This window comes from Drosophila subpulchrella, unplaced genomic scaffold (assembly GCF_014743375.2).
Source record: "Drosophila subpulchrella strain 33 F10 #4 breed RU33 unplaced genomic scaffold, RU_Dsub_v1.1 Primary Assembly Seq354, whole genome shotgun sequence".
Taxonomy (NCBI): domain Eukaryota; kingdom Metazoa; phylum Arthropoda; class Insecta; order Diptera; family Drosophilidae; genus Drosophila; species Drosophila subpulchrella.
In genome coordinates this window covers 7,588,571-7,604,792 of record NW_023665577.1, presented here as the reverse complement: position 1 = coordinate 7,604,792, position 16,222 = coordinate 7,588,571, and the positions used below count along the sequence as shown (strand labels likewise).

At 41.5% G+C, this 16,222-nt stretch overlaps 4 protein-coding genes across 4 annotated transcripts; 1 reads left to right on the top strand and 3 right to left on the bottom strand.

The window, feature by feature from the left end:
- Positions 1 to 1,687: 1,687 nt before the first annotated feature.
- LOC119560074 (stromal cell-derived factor 2) lies at positions 1,688 to 2,765 on the bottom strand. The gene is made up of 2 exons (XM_037873380.1): positions 2,571 to 2,765; positions 1,688 to 2,432 (listed from the first exon to the last, which is right to left on the bottom strand). Exons 1-2 carry the CDS (start codon positions 2,629 to 2,631, stop codon positions 1,843 to 1,845), a joined length of 651 nt encoding a protein of 216 aa, XP_037729308.1. The 5' UTR covers positions 2,632 to 2,765; the 3' UTR covers positions 1,688 to 1,842.
- A 390-nt stretch (positions 2,766 to 3,155) lies between these two features.
- LOC119560713 (uncharacterized protein CG1161) lies at positions 3,156 to 5,000 on the top strand. Its single transcript, XM_037874324.1, has 5 exons — positions 3,156 to 3,312; positions 3,377 to 3,594; positions 4,088 to 4,196; positions 4,256 to 4,381; positions 4,686 to 5,000. Exons 1-5 carry the CDS (start codon positions 3,244 to 3,246, stop codon positions 4,839 to 4,841), a joined length of 678 nt encoding a protein of 225 aa, XP_037730252.1. The 5' UTR covers positions 3,156 to 3,243; the 3' UTR covers positions 4,842 to 5,000.
- A 356-nt stretch (positions 5,001 to 5,356) lies between these two features.
- LOC119560712 (proteasome subunit beta type-4) lies at positions 5,357 to 7,406 on the bottom strand. Its single transcript, XM_037874323.1, has 3 exons — positions 7,152 to 7,406; positions 6,588 to 7,089; positions 5,357 to 5,623 (listed from the first exon to the last, which is right to left on the bottom strand). The coding sequence occupies exons 1-3, from the start codon at positions 7,301 to 7,303 to the stop codon at positions 5,471 to 5,473; spliced, it is 807 nt and encodes a 268-aa protein (XP_037730251.1). The 5' UTR covers positions 7,304 to 7,406; the 3' UTR covers positions 5,357 to 5,470.
- An 853-nt stretch (positions 7,407 to 8,259) lies between these two features.
- On the bottom strand, positions 8,260 to 15,972 carry LOC119560149 (ceramide kinase). Its single transcript, XM_037873504.1, has 4 exons — positions 15,602 to 15,972; positions 9,027 to 10,802; positions 8,612 to 8,817; positions 8,260 to 8,551 (listed from the first exon to the last, which is right to left on the bottom strand). Exons 2-4 carry the CDS (start codon positions 10,755 to 10,757, stop codon positions 8,422 to 8,424), a joined length of 2,067 nt encoding a protein of 688 aa, XP_037729432.1. The 5' UTR covers positions 10,758 to 10,802; positions 15,602 to 15,972; the 3' UTR covers positions 8,260 to 8,421.
- Between the last annotated feature and the right edge of the window lie 250 nt (positions 15,973 to 16,222).

The window sequence follows — 16,222 nt, the reverse complement described above, 5'->3', positions numbered from 1 at the left end:
CCCCACCCCCCCCCCCCCCCCCCCCCCCCAGTATCCTTGTTTCCATTTCTTGTTTGTTCAAAATGGTTACAAGGACAACCTGATTATGAGAATCCATAAATGACTGTGTGGGTTGTGCTGTGTTGGGTCTGGTAACATTTTGACCTTACTGGGCTCACAATCAGTTCGGGTTGCGCGGATGGAAAGGACGACGAGGATATGGCCAGAAGGATGAGCAGACAAAGCGTTGACAATGCCTTAAACAAAAGAAACACAAAACAGACGAGCAGATAATGGACGTGACGATATTGGGAGGGGGCGCAATGGCAAAATGTATTTACATAGCTTATATGGTCGGGATAAGCTCCATTGTTTCATGCATGAAAACAAAAACAATGCAAGCGAAAGGGGGGATTCGCGGAATGCATCTGCACGAATAGTTCCCTGAGCTCCAAGCTAAAGTGCTCCAATATGGTCGTACAATAAGATTTGGATCAGAGTTCCAAGACATCGGGCCACTACGCACACACTTTTAACCTTTTAAGCACGGAGAAGGAGTTCTTAGTTTATGTAAGTCACATAAAAACATATTTTAATTTGCCTAAGGAAATGTAATAAAAATGTTGAAAGGAAGTCTCCTTCCAAAGACACAAAAGAAGCTGACCAATGACGGGGATGGTAAAAAATATCTTATGCTTTTTAAGATGATCAGTTTCGTAACAAAGAAATTGTAAACATTTAACTAAACAAATTGGAAGATTGGATCTTTAAAGGGGTATATTTAAAATCGATTGAAAAAAACGATATTGTTTTTGGAGCAACAAAGTTGTGTTATACCTCTAAAATGATTCCAGGACCAAAAAAATCAAAGAGCTCACAATTTGGTCTTTTTGTACCTGTTACTCGTAGATCAAAAGAGTATATTGTATTCGCGGATATATATTATTTCTTGATCAGCATCACAAGCCGAGTCGATCTAGCTAACTATAATCTCGTAACCTTTAACAATTTTCTGGAGATTCTTTTGCATCGCATTTCAGAAGGGTGCCACGCCCAATCTAACGCACACAAAAGGAGTCCCAAACTGTGGCACCCAGTTCAATTGATGATATATTTGGAAATCAAACCATTGGTTAAGAAGATACGAGCTGCGATTTCCGAAAAATTCTCTTAGCTGCTTGCTTATCTTAATCTCCCTCTAGCTGACCAACGGATATGTCCTAGTCGAGGCAATCGACAATTGCGGTCTTCATTGCTACATTATCTTTCAAAAAGACTGGCAAGTAAATGGATGTGTGCTAACAATGAACAAACTCTCATTACTCAAGACTCATAATTGAAAATTAAAAATGCGCTTAGAAAAAATGGCTAATTTGCGTGGAAAACAGAGTTATGATACGCCCCCAATATAACTTTAAAATCTTGTCTGAAACCTAGAAAATGGCGATGTTTAAGAGCACCGACAATAAGATACGGAACGCACTATTAAATAAAGCCAACCAAAAGTTGTTTCTGACAAGTATCATATATAACCGTTGTTAAAATAAATAGTTCCGAATTTCCCTGAATTTAAACAATTTTAATTTGTTAATTTCCCTTGAGGGTCTAATATAAAATGAACTCTAAGGAACGCCAATTAAACAAAGCCAATCATAAGTTGTTTCTGACAAGTATCATATATAACCGTTGTTAAAATAAATAGTTCCGATTTTCCCTGAATTTAAATAATTTTAATTTGTTGGTTTGCCTTGAGGGTCTAATATAAAATGAACTCGCCATGCAATGGCTTTACATACAAATTCAACTAAATTATAAGTTAAAGAACTAATAGTAGTACAGAGTAGTCGAGGTGCCTTATCTCCACTACAGCTCCGAGTGGGCGTACTCCTCGTGCGTGGAACTCTTCTCCTTGGGCACGATGAAGAGGCCCTCCGCCGTGGTCCAGCGCGTTCCGTGCTGCGGCTTGTGCACGCCCACGATCTCCATTTGGCCGGAGATGGGTCTGCCGTAGGAGCGTCCGGACATGCCCAGGTACATGCCGGTGTCGATGTGGCGCAGTCTAATGTGGGCATTCCGCATCCAGCTGTCGTTGGAGCAGACCACCTCCCAGTGGTCGCCGGTGTCCCCGAGGCCGTCGGTTCCGTAGGCGGAAACCTCCTGCTCGCCAGAGAGCGGTGACGAGAAGTGATGCGAGTGGAGGTTCTTCTTGGTGGTCAGGTGCTCTAGTCGCACGGTGGATCCGCAGGCGATGGGCTCGCCTCGTTCGCACAGCTCGCCGGTCTGGGCCTTGACCACCCAGTGGCTGTTTACGTCCTCCTTCTGCTCCACTCCCGTCACCGACTGCTGGCCGGATCCGGATCCGTACTTTACGTCATGGGAGTGCAGGCGGAAGGAGTAATCCGAGTTGAGGAGCTTCAGGATGGAGCCGCAGGTGACCACGTTGGAGTCCGTGGCTGTTTCCGGAGTAGGGAAGATAAGGATAGAGATAAATGTTAATAATGGCGATTGTGGACACTGAAGGGTCGAAAAGAGTGGCGTGGCCAATCACAGAAGCCCACATAGACGCGAGTTTCCATGGGGCCGAAACTTACCGGCACCGCTGGAAAGGCTGCTGACCAGCGCAAGTCCCGCGAGGAGTAGTCCGTGCTGCATCTCGTCCTGCCCTAGTTATCTTATCCCGTTCTGGGTATTTAAGTCAGCCAAGCTGTGCCGGCAATCACGATTAAAATTCGCGTTGAACACGCAAACAATTCGGTTTTTGGTGACAGGGGTGGTGTGACCATCTGTTAAGGAACCAATTTTACCAACTCTCCTTAAAAATACTGAAAATCAAATGACATTCCCTTTAAGTAACAGTACAAAAAATATATCGTCTTCACATTTGGACCTGTAAGAAATGGCAAGAGGGTCAATATTGACCATTAAATAAATTGATCACTAAACTTAAAATTTAAAAGAAATCAAAAAATCATTCCAGAATTAGAATGTTTATATAGACCGTTAAAAGTAACTTAATATATTAGGCCTCACAAACAATTCAGGACATAGTAATATGGACTTTCAGTTAATCTTACAACAGTTGCAAAATTAAATTTTTTATTGGAGTACCGTTAAAATTAAATACTAGAAATTCATCACCGGAAATAACTAGTTCCGAGAACTATTGTTTACTTCGCAGAGCGGTCACACTGCACATTTGCAGAGATTATTTTCTCCAAATAAAAGGGAAGAAAAGTGAGGAAAATTGAAATCAAAGAAAAATTAATGGCACACAAGCGTCTGTTCGTCTACGCTGTGCTACTGGCGATATGTTATTTGGTTGGCGTGACATGGGTGAGTCCCCCAATTAGCCAGATCACATGACTGGTCCACTAATGCGTCCCAAAAATCAACAAAGGCTGAGACTGCAGCGCAATCGTCGCCAGTGATTGGCAGCAACAACAATGCCAGCCAGCTGAGCGCTCCAGCGGCTCCAGCAGCACCTGCCAAGCAAACGGGGGACTCGCCGCCACCCGCTGTGGCGCCTCCGCCCAAGGTCATCGGCAAGACGGTGGCCAATGCTCCCGGCCAGAGCTCTTCCAATTCCAGCAGTTCAACAGCGCCATCTACCGAGTGGTAAGTGCTACTGCACCAGCGTTCGTACTAATAGTAGCAAGGCCTTCCAAATTATCTTTTTATCTTTACAAATCTAAGTCCGATCTTGCATAAAGGTTTTATTTTCACTTATTAAGCATTCTCGCATATTTTATAAAGTTTATGGAAAAGGAATCCATATCTGTTTACCCCAATTGGACCTTCTTCTTCTTTCAATGACATCTTATGATCTATTTTTTCAAAGTAGACATGAATTTATTTTTCGATTTTCTTATTTAAAATGTTAAAAAACATTACTGAAAGTTCTTATTTATTTTTTATTTCTTGTTTTCAATATTTGTTTCCAACTAAATATTTTTATTACAATTTATAAAAAACATTAAAAAATAAACCAAAAATAAACTTTTTAATAAATAAAATTAAGTCACTGTGATTTCACAAAATAAGCTTGCCGTACCCTTTATTTAACTGGTTTTATATTTCTCGTATCTTATTTCAAACATTACCATTTTAGCGTCTGTGCTGGTGCCCTGCTGCCGCGCTTGGATGCCAATGGCAAGGAATTGCCCATCTGCGCCGAGTGCAAATGCTCCCATGTGGCGAGAAATACGACTCTGATCAAGGTTGCGCTAACTTATGTTCTAAAGCCTTCCGTACCTAACCCAGTCCCTCACATTTCTAGGTCGTGGTCATCATTGTGATTTGGATCATCTCCATTTTAGTGATATACATGCTCTTCCTGATGTGCCTGGACCCGTTGCTGAACAAACGAGTGAAGGCGAACTACCAGGAGCACACCAACGAAGATGTACATAACAAGCATTCTAGATACAAGGGCATTCAATATAGCCTCCTAGTTACAGCCCAAGGCGAAGATGATGAGGCAGACGATGTTGACGCCGATACGGCTCAACTAGTTGGCAATAAAGAAGCACCACACTTTTGAATAGATTTTAATTTCCACAACCCCCTTTGTTTCATTTTCCGTTTGCGATTTTGTTTAAGTTTCTAACCCACACCACCCGTCCGAAGGGACACTCACCACTAACCACATTTCGATCGAGATTTTAGATTATCCCGACTAATTCCAAATTCTCCCCCTTTCTAACCAGGACGAGCCGACGCCGCCCATGCCCGCCGTAAACAACCAGGAGCTCAGCGCCAGAGCCAATGTTCTTAATCGCGTGGGCCACCAGCAGGACAAGTGGAAGCGGCAGGTGCGCGAGCAGAGACGCCACATATACGACAGGCACACCATGCTGAACTAAGGAGGGGTCGATTTGGAACCGGAGGAGAATAGAAGAAGCATGGGCGACTTAAGACACGTATTCCAAGCAGTTATCTTCTAAAAAATTCCGCTTTTGGATCAAATTGAATATATGTTTAGACAAAATTATTATTTTAATTAAATTATGTAACCAAAATAAGATTGGTATTCCGTTTTTATACCAATCTGGAAAACTAAATAATTTTGGGGGAAAAGTGCAGTAAAATCAATATTACACTAACGAACAAAATGCGTCCACGAAAGGACTCGCAATTGGATATCAACATGGTTATTCTTTTCTGTTAAAAATGTATTCTTTTAAATAAAACGTAATACTAATTATACATACATAACTGAAAGATTTAATTTGGGAGGGAAAGCTTCTAAATTTAAAATCTTTGATCATCTCCAAGCTTATTGTTAGTTACAATATTTATCCAATCTTCGAAAAGGGAGAAAATGTAAATAGTCCCAACGCAATTCATGCAAAAGCCCCAAATAATAAAGTATGGTATATTTAGCCACATTTATTTTTAATAAATCATGTAGACACATATCCTTGAAGAACTGATTTTAATGCATACAAAACCGCCGAGCTAAACCTAAACTACTTTCATTTAGGATCGCAAACTAGTATCCCTTGATGGTTTCGGCGAACGTCCAGTTTTCATTGACCTGAAAAGGACCCTCAATACCGCATCCGTTGGCGCTGCACACGCCCACCGTGTACTGGGAAATGTTACGGGTATCGCGGTAGAACAACACCTCCATGCACGTACGGATCTAAAATCAAGGGAAAATATGTTAGATGATTCGATATGGACATCACACAAAGATTGAGTCTTAGCTTTACATGTAATATTAATAAATATTTATACTTGAACTTAATTGAACCCGTATTCAATTCGATCCCAAAAAAATGTATTTTGTTGACAGGCCTTACAATTTTAAAACACATACAATAGCTTTTAATTTGCTCATGTGTTTTTACATGCAACCACTTTCTTGGTCAAGCATTGACGTTATTATTTTTTAAGCATTTAATAATAATTAAACAAAGACTGTTATAACCTGAGTAACAAAAAATACATATCAAACATTTATAAACCATTGTAAAACATTTCAAATATTGTTGGAATGTCACAAATATCTTGATTAGGCGGCTAATATAATTTAGCATAAGATTTATTTGAATGCAGAAATAGTTATCCGTTCTTAAACCCTTACTTTTTTTTTGAAATAATGCTCTATAATGCCCATTGCAATTCAAAACAAGGAAGAACGCTACAGTCGAGTACCTTGACTATCAGATACCCGTTATTCAGCTAAAGGGATCAAAGGGAAATGGTTATATGGTTATGTGGGCGGTAGACAGATTTAAGCGTTATGGGCGTTAGAGCAGGCGTTTTTTTTTTGGGTCAATCGATAGGTATTGATGAGAACAATACATTTCAGTTAAAATGTTTATTCTAGCATTAAAACTGTAGGTGCCACCGTTTTGGGCGGTTGTGGGCGTTAAACAAACTTGTGCTGCGCACGAAGCCCAAGAATCTGCATACCAAGTCCCAATAGCCTAGCTCTTAGTTTCCGAGATCTCAGCGTTCATAGGGACAGACGGACATGCCTAGATCGACTCGGCTAGTGATCCTGATCAAGAATATATATACTTTATGGGGTCGGAAACGCTTCCTTTCCGACGAATCTAGTATACCCTTTTACTCTACGAGTAACGGGCATAAATACATACCAATTCGGAAGCCTCCACGGCGGTGAAGTCCCTGTCCTTGGGCTTCTTCTCACGCACCAGTGGAATGGCCAGATGACGGGCAAAGCCAGTGGCCACCACATAGTCCTCGTGCGAACGTCCGCGCAGATCCACGTTGGCCAGGTAGGGAGTTCCCTCGGTATCCACGCCACCCACGACCACGTCGATGTAGAGGGGATTCATGCGTGAGCGACGGTTGTAGAGTACTCGGGTCATCCAGCTGGCCAGCGACTTAGGTTTCATCTCGATGTTGTCGTCGCAGCACTGGTCCTCGATCATCTTCTGGTCGATGCTGCGCTTGATGGACTGGATGTCGGCGAAGTCCCCGCTGCCTCCGAGCAGGATGTTCTTGTTGATCTTGAAGACGCGCTCGATGTTCTGGTAGCGCGCCAGAGATCCGTAGGAGACCAGGGTATCGGCGGCGAGCATCACGCCTCCGTCGTAGCGAATGCCCAATACGGAGGAGCCCGTGGTGATGGCAGCTCTGCGGATGAGGTTAGAGGTTATAAATTGAGGCTTAAGCAGGATTCCATTCCCGATTCCTACGTGCTGTGCTTGGTTCCATAGGGACCCGCTGTAGTCAGTTCACGGGGCAGCTGCTGGATAGGCGCCTGCCCGCCCGTGAAGTTGTAGAACTCGCCGGGAGCTGGTCCATTCTGCCACAGGGGCTGTGCCAGGTAGTTGTAGTTGTTCAACATGGTAATTTATTCGGTCAGGAGACTGAGTTAAGGCAAAACGATAAGTTGTTTGTCGCTACCGGAGAATGACGGGCACAAATAAAAGCCTCAGTCAGCGCAGTGTGGCCAGACTTTCTGTGCCGGCCAACACCACTGTACGAGACATTTAGAAAAAATACCAAATATTTCGAAAATGAATTTAAAATGTAATTGCTGGTCACCCTATTTTAATTAATTTAATTTAGCTATATAAACATATACAATTATTGTAAATTAAAATAACTTTATGTTTTGTAAATAAAGCCATTTTTACTTAGATTTAAATAAACATTTACTAGCAAAAACTAATAATTACTGTACTCTTTCTAGATAGAGGCGTTCGGGATATCCAGCATACTTTTGTTAATAATACAAATGAGTTAAATATTATTTTTGAAAAACGAAAAACGAATGGGTTTAAACCTAAATAAAAGTTTAAATATTTGTAATTTATTTATTTTACTCAGTGGCATTCTAGAATTCCTCAAAACTTTTCAGAGGTTTTGATTTTAACAACCTTTTTGGTAGGTTGGTAAGAGGGCCTTTATAAATTATTTGAAATTCTCAGAATTTGTATTTAAAAATTTTAATTTGCCCTTTGCTACGAACTAAACTTCGTAACAACCAAGTTATGTAATTTTTTAATCCAATCTTCATAAATCCCAGGAAAACGTTAAAATTTTTGAAAATACATACATGCGTGATGTATAGAGAATGGAGTAAATGTAATCTCTGTTCTTCAAAAGCATGGAGCCGTATGTTATGTTGAAAACCCAATGATACCCTTATAATTCAGTTCCAATTAAGATTGAATACATATACACATTTTTTATTGCCAGTATACCAGTACACAATTTGTAAATATATAGGTATGTGAATAATGCACGTTTTCCGAGGGGAATGTTTCGGTTTGCTTTTGCATCTTTCAGATGCCATAATACAGTCGATAATATCAGTTGCTTTATTGAGCTATGCTAAAAACAATGACGGGGAGACCCGCTCTTTAACACGGTACGAATACGAATAAGGATACCCTACGCAAAACTACGAGCTACTTGTCACGGCCAATGATTAATGCTAATTCTATGTGGTTAAAGCTTCTAGTCCTTGCAGCAGCAATAGACATTGTCGCTGGAGCTAGCCGGGGTTGTGGGCGTGGTACCACCCTTGAGGGGCTTGCTGTAGGAATGTGGCCCTCGCATGAAGACGTCGATGAGCTGACAGTGCGATCTGTAAAATGTAAGCCAATAATTGAGTGAATCAAGCAATTTAAAGTTACAATTAACTCACCTCATGGTAATGTCCAAGTCGGTAACCACTTCGCCATCACAATTCCAGCTAGAAAACTCTGTTGAGGTGTTGGTGTTGGCCATCTCTCCTGGCGGGGAAATCGGCTGGCAAGACCCTGCTAAACTGTAGTCCTCCTCGCCGGCGGCAGAAAACGTCCTGAACCGGAATTCCCTGGTACGATAGACCTCCACAAACGGCAGATTGCGCTGGAATGGGGAATAAATTATTAAACATAAAGTTATTTTGAATAATACAATTTTAATTGTTTTCCGGGATGTCCCAGTTTTAAATACGTTTCAAATAAAGGTGTCAGATTTAAAATATTCATTTATTCGATGTTCGTTAAATACTTCTTTTGATTTTTTACCAGCCTACTGTTTTTTTTAATTGTTGTTGAAACCTAATAAGTACTCACAATATCACCGCTCCTGCCCCCCGTGTTCAGCAGGAAGCGCACGTTGTTGAGCAGCGAGGTCTTCTTGACCAGAATCAGATCCAGGCAACCGTCGCCTAGGTGACTGTAGCGGGAGATGCCATTGGGACTCCTGGCGCAAGCGCAAGTGATGTTCGCTCCGCAGATCATGAAGAAATTGCCCCGCACCACCTTCCACTGATCGTTGCCGAGGTTTCTCATCGACGAAACGGAGCCAGTAGGCAATTGAAGGTTTCCTGGTCGTGGACGAGGCCTGAGCAGAGCGGCCTCGCTAGGGGCTAGATGGGAGTCCTCTAGTTCCTCTCGATGATTCCGTTCTGACTCTCTGGTTTCTTCCTGAATGAACAGAGAAGATCGCTGCTCCTGTATGCTGCTGGCGAAGCTACAGCGCTGGCAATTGGCATAGCAAACGGAGGGCACCGACTCACCCAGTGAGCACACGCTGTCCGGACTCTGCGGTACCTCTTCCAGGGGAGTGGTCAGCAGCAGATCGGGCTCTTCCAGCATCCTCAACTCCGCGTCGTAGCCACGATTACTCAGAAAAGCCTTTACACCACTGTACTCGTACCGCCGCGGACCCATCCAGCGGTAGTTCTCACTTTGGGCGGCCACATCGCCCAGGTATCCGTAGCTCAAGACACTGGCGCAAAACCTGAGTAGGGTCTGACCATTGCTAACACTGCACACATCCAGGCCACGGTGCTGGCCCAGAATCACATGGATGGCCGCTGTTCTCACATCCGCCGTTCCATGCATACTGTAAGCTATGGTGTCGGTGCTGCCGGCGGGGATTACGCCCACTGGCAGAGCCGGCCTTGGAATGTAGGGTGGGCGCTGCTCGTCCAATCCCAGATCCCGCATCTGCCGGAATATCAGTCCGTTGATCACCTCCGCCACGGTTCCATCGCCACCGACGCAGCAAACCGCGTCGTACACTCCGAGGTCGTGGCTCAGCAGTATGTCCTTCACTTGGTTTGCCCTCTGAGTGGTGATGCAGGTGGCATCCACTCCAGCGAGTTGGAAAATGGGCCTTACATGGCGCTCGTAGGTCTGAGCTCCCGCTTTACGACCTCCGTAGGGGTTTATAAAAACCAAAAGACGACGCACTCGCATCCGAGCAGGCGAGGAGCTCTGGAGGCGGATTTGCAGCTCCTGATCCCACTGCCGCACTATGTAGGGATCCGAGTTGAAGAAGGTGAGTCTCCTCAACTCCCAGCGGTTGCAGTCCGTTTGGGATTTTGTCAGCCTCACGGCATAGTTAATGGTCAGGTACTGACTGGTGGGCTTCCCTGGCGCACCATCGCCACTGCAACTGGAACTGCGTTCGGAACCGGGCGGTGTTGGAGGTTTGAGGGAGCTTGCCTTGGTGTCCCCGCTCCTTATGCTGATTACATCGTCCAGGTGGAGCACATGACTTTGTGGCCCGTAGGAGGAGATCCCCCCAGGCTGAAAGGGCGGGTCAGGCGGCAAAGGAGCCTTAGTCTGGTTGTTTTGGGCCGGCTGCTTGATCTTCTGCATACGCTCCCACACCAACTGCTGCCCATGGAGCAGGACCCGGTAGCTCTTCTTCTTCAGCTGGAAGTTGTTCAGCAAGACATCGTGGGCGGAGGCGGAGCAGGGAGTGAATTTGGATGAGCTCGTGGAGGTGACGGGGGCCACAAAATCTGTGGCCGAGGTGGACGACCCCCCTGCTGGCTGTTTGGTCTGCGTCATCTCGACTGGCCGTCGTCTCCGTCAACGTCGTCGGCTTTGTCGGCACTAAGAGCAGAAAACAGGTTTCAATTAGGAATACAGTGGAACTTTAAAAGATTGAACCCGAAAATGAAGGACTTGTGGGACTTAATTATAAAAATATATATATTATAAAATATAAAATACTTCGAAATTTGCAATGTAAGAAACCAAAGATTAATTGATATTTGGGATACAATTAATGTATTAATACACAGTTATACTACGGAAATAAAGGAAATCAATGGTATTTTTGAGGATAGTTTTAAAACCCTCTTTATAAGATTTTAGTTAAAAAATCCTCGTGGGGAAGTTATACCTAAAGATATTCAACTGTATTTAAAATCTCGGACAGAAGGGTATGAGTGGAGGAGGAAGCGTAGTCGGGGAATGGTAGTTACTCCTCACAATAAATCTGAGTTACGACGCTCCATTCTCTTTCCGTTTAATGTTCGCCCTTTGTGACTTTTTCAATTTACGTAAGCTTTTCAACTCTTAATTACTTGCTGAGAGGTGTCGATAATGAAAATGGGACGGAATAGGCGGAGGGGACTGGGAACAGAGGTGACTCAATCAACTTGGCGGAGACATTTTCAAATCTATGACCTGATGGTTTTTGTCATTAGCATGGGTACGTTAATTTGTCAATGAAAACTCTGAAAAGTCGGAATCGTAAAGCATTTTCTAATGGTAATTATATAAGTTTATGGTTCATTGATCGTAAAGTCACCTATAAACGATAGCACAATATTAGGAGTTTCCAAGTAAATTGGTTGAAAATGATGAATAATTATTATGAGTATAATACACTTTCAAAAAAATATTTTGAAAACCTTGTCTAGCAGTCTGTAATGCCTATGAATCATATTAATGAAAAAAATAATCGCAAAGAATTTTATATGTCAGTAATTACGATAAGCTTATCATGAATATAATTATTGTGTCATAAACAAATTTAACTTATATTTTAGGGGTTGGTTATTTTTAAATAGTTTTTATGGATCAAAAAATGTATGTATATAGCTCCCATATACTTTAATTAATATGGCATATGCTAATGAAAGCAGGGCACGAGTTTGTAATAAACCATAAATTTCTGATTTCATTGTCCAAACTGGCAGTTCAGTTTCCCTTTGTTACCAGCTTATCGGTCACAAAAAATTGCACATTCTCAGAAGTTGTTTGCAAGAGTTTTAGCTTGTTCCTCGATTCGTGCTCATAGCTCAACGAACTGAAAAACCAGGAAAACTGCGCAAATGTAAAAAGAAACTGGTTTATATTGTTTGCCACTCAATGGAAAGGGAAGACCAAAAATACAATGCAGTAAGAGCCAGCCAAAATGAGTTGAATGAACTCTTGATTGCAGTTTTAAGGGTCGGTAGGGAAAAGACACAAAGATCAGTAAAAAGATCGCAGCAGTTAAAACCATAAAAATATTCTTTAAACACTTTAAAGTTGCAGTCTGAATCATAGTTCACTTAACCTGAACCAAACAGGTTCCGTATTCAATTCATGTTCGGATCGTAAACTTTATGGTTGCTCATTCACTAGCTATAAAAAATTGCTTGGTAATTGGTCAAAGAGAAAGAGAACAAACATGTTCTCGGATAAACATTTAGTAGGTACCAAAGTTCTTTAAACTATACCGCTAACAATGGATCGCCGTATTTCACATTCGAACCATATACCGCCATATATACATATATGCCAGAAAAAATATGCAAATAAATTGAGAAGTGTTCAGGGTTTAGTTAGCTGACTAACAAAGCAAATTTTTTGTTGCTAATTAGAGAGTCGCACACATTTGAATGCCAGAAAGCAGAACTCGCTTCAACAAAGCCCGTCTCACTCGGCGTATGAGCAACCAAACGCCTCAAGGTTACGACGAACGACGGCACCTTAGCCCGCAAAAATCTGTTTTAGAATCGCCCCAGACTCGGAGACATAAAATGCGGGCGGGGGAAGCTGTGTTCGAGTTTCGAACCGCTTGGAAAACGAGTTCTCCCCGCTCGAGTTGCGTGCAGCCGGTGACCTTCGCCTTGAATCGGTCGAGTAATCTTGACCGGACTGCAATAACCGGCTGCTGGTTGAAGCATATCATTAAAACAACCTCGGACCTTGTCCACATTTGCACCTGAACTGCAAGCTTGTTTAAGTCGCATTTCCTGGCTTTATATCTTGACATTGGCGAAGGAGAACCCCTTAAGTTCTGCTAATGGCGAGGTAAGTACTAAGAATAAGTGTTTCTTTTAATTGTTTTTAAGTAGGTACAAAAGTAGCAAGTAGTAAATGCCAAGCTTTAATATTATATATTAGCTCTTTGACATTGAGAATTTTTGCAGTAAGCAATAAAGGTTATCCATTATAAACGTTATTATTCAAATTTTGGTTTAATTGTTTTGGCCGACTGTTTAATTGCATTTGTTGAAAATAAATTATTAGAGGTGGCAGGTCTGGTTAAACACTTAATTCGTGATCTTTTGAAATTTGAAATTGGGTAGTCTAAAAGATTTTATATTTAGATCATTAAATTTGGCACCCATTCACAGTACAGGTAATTGCACAACCCATTTATAGAATGCTCTACTCTTTTCCCTCTTTGGTGCCAAAAAGTAATTAACTTTTAATATTACATACTCATTAAAGTTGAACATGTTTATAAAAAAACCAACAACAATCAACCAAAATACTTATAAAATAAATATTTATTCATCTCCCACTTGTGCGAACAAAACACGAGGAGTCCCAGTCCCCCTCAGGAAATTGGTTTCTATATATAAACGCAAAGTTAATTAAATAAATACGTACAATACAACGAACGTCTCTGCAAATGGGGGCTTAAAAGAAACAGAACCCGGTCATTTTATATTTATGAGCGACGATTAAAACCATTTCCCAGGGGAGTTCCTTTAATGAAACACCACACAAATTGTAGAAATATTGTATTAGACTCGAGTTGGATAACAAATATTTGTAAAATTGCAAACTACAAACTGCCCTTTTGGTTTTTCATTTATAGTTACAGCCAATTATTTAGAAACTGCTAATTAGCGAACATGCAAGCGATCTGTTGGGATAAAATGGAATTCAGAATGTGCTAAGCGAACAAAACAATTAAAAAGATAGCATTAACAAAATATTTAACATTTTGCAAAGTTTACCGATTTTTATACTTTACTTATATCGCGAAGAACGATTCGTTTGTGCTATTTAATCTGTAATCGCTTATCAGTAACTCAAACAATAACAATCGAGTGCTTTAGTACCCTATGTATAGGCTCGGTTATCTCGGAAATTGTGAGGGTCTGTATGACAAGTTGTACAAAGCTGGAGAACATACATACATATAAGATTGATAAAAATGATGAGATAAAATTTTGGTTAAATTGCACCGCAGGAGTTACCGAATTCTTCGTCACCATTACAAAATATTATTTTATACTTTTTATGTTGGTGACATATACCGGTTAAGCACTTATAAAGGTTTAAAAGCTGATTAATTATTGATCGACATTTTATTTCAGAACTTTTGGTGCCTAATCGATATTTAATATATTAGGTGCTTAACATTAAGTTCAGATAACCTAACATTTCGCTGACTCGCTTCAATATTATAGCGCATGACAGCAGTAATTATTCGTCGACTTTATACAACGACTTTACAATTTATACGAAGAAGAAAAAGTCAAGCTCAGAGCGGAAATGTGAACTACATTTGAACGAACAAGCTGATAAGCAAACTGGGCAGTTAAATAAGAAATATACTTAGGAAATTGACTCATTTCATTGGGTTAAGTACAGTATCATTTTAAAAACGTCACCAATCCCATCCTGGTTTCACCCTTTGTGACATTTTTTAGTCTTGACCCGCTTTACCTCAGCCATAGATCAACGCACGTCTGACCTTTTCGACGGAACACGCCAGTCACAATAGCAGAGGTACGCTACACAAAATATTAAGCATCATGGGAGAGGCTCCCTCTGACATGTGAGAGGGCATTAGTCAGTGCTATAAGGCAGCTGGTCCGCAAATATCAAAATAAAGTCGTACACGAATAAGCTTTTTCAAAATTGACTGGTTTAAAATTTATTAAATTAATGAGTTATTGACTTTTCAAAATATTCTATGTATTGAATAATTCCAAACTTTCGATTGTTCACTGCACATCGTTAATTTCAAAATGTTTAATATAGATATTTTGTGTTCCAGGAACCGGGCCAGTGAGTAGATCTAATTTTGTTGGGCAGAACACATGTGTATAAGTTGGAATTCAATAGATATTGTCCGATTTCCTAGTTTGCATGTCAAATTAAAACTAGCGTATAGATACTTGGAGCTTAGAACCTACTTTTAGTTTTTAACATGCGAACGAGAAAATTACACTTGATTATATTATAAATGAAGGGATATTGGAATTCTACTGTCCATATAGTGACGTTATGAACTGCGTAGTATTACTGCATAGATACTCTGGGTGGTCCTTCCCACCCCAAAGCAATAACAAAGTCTCTGTTCGCTTGGCCTGGCATAACAGTAGTGCGTCAGAAGGGGATAGAACCAGTGGGGAGACAGGGACAGCTGTCATCTCCATACTACTGGTGCCGTTATCAGAACAAAATACAGCTGTGAAGGCAGCAACAACTCAGCTGGGGACCCGTGTAGGTACACAGATCCAAGGGTGTGGGCGTAAGTGTGCTGGTATGCGTGTGTCTGGCTTGAATTTCTGCTTTTAATTCCAACTTAAGTGCTGGTGTACCAATGCCCTATTCTCGTTCTTCCAACTGGAATGCCGGTTTTCGACTTGTCAATCTGGTTGGAAACTCACCTATTAGACAGGTAGGTCCGTTTATCCATACAAGTGCTGCTGAACTTTTGATTGCAGTTGCACGGTTTTTCCTTTGCTGGTTGGGAAATCAAGAAAACTCGATACGGACTCGCATTGCAGTTTCGCACACTTGCACTTAGCCTACACACAAACACGGACACAATTGGGGAAATAGCGAATTGAGTTGGAGTTAATTGCGTTTCGACATTTCCCCTTATTCTGCCGCCACGCTTTTTACATAATTTTTGTGGAACGGAGGCAACACAAAGAATTTGCGAGAACAATTAGAAATGCACTTCCGCGGCCGTTAAAAATCCACAGCGGACGTCCGAACCGCTCGCCTGAAAAAAAAACATAAGCCCAGTGTTACCAGACGGTGAAACACATTCCCCGAAACAGTCTCGACTTCTACTAAAAAAATCCCATATTCCAATAAACTCAAAACCGCTTTTGATACTCACTAAATCTAGTATTTTTCTGGTATTTCATTAGCTCATCTGAGTACCGCGCTGAAAAACAGATCCGCGTATTTGACTCTCGCTCACTCCTATGGCTTTTACATTAATCTTAAAGCCATGATAAAAACCCTTATATCTACACTGAAAGCTTTAATCTAGCAAC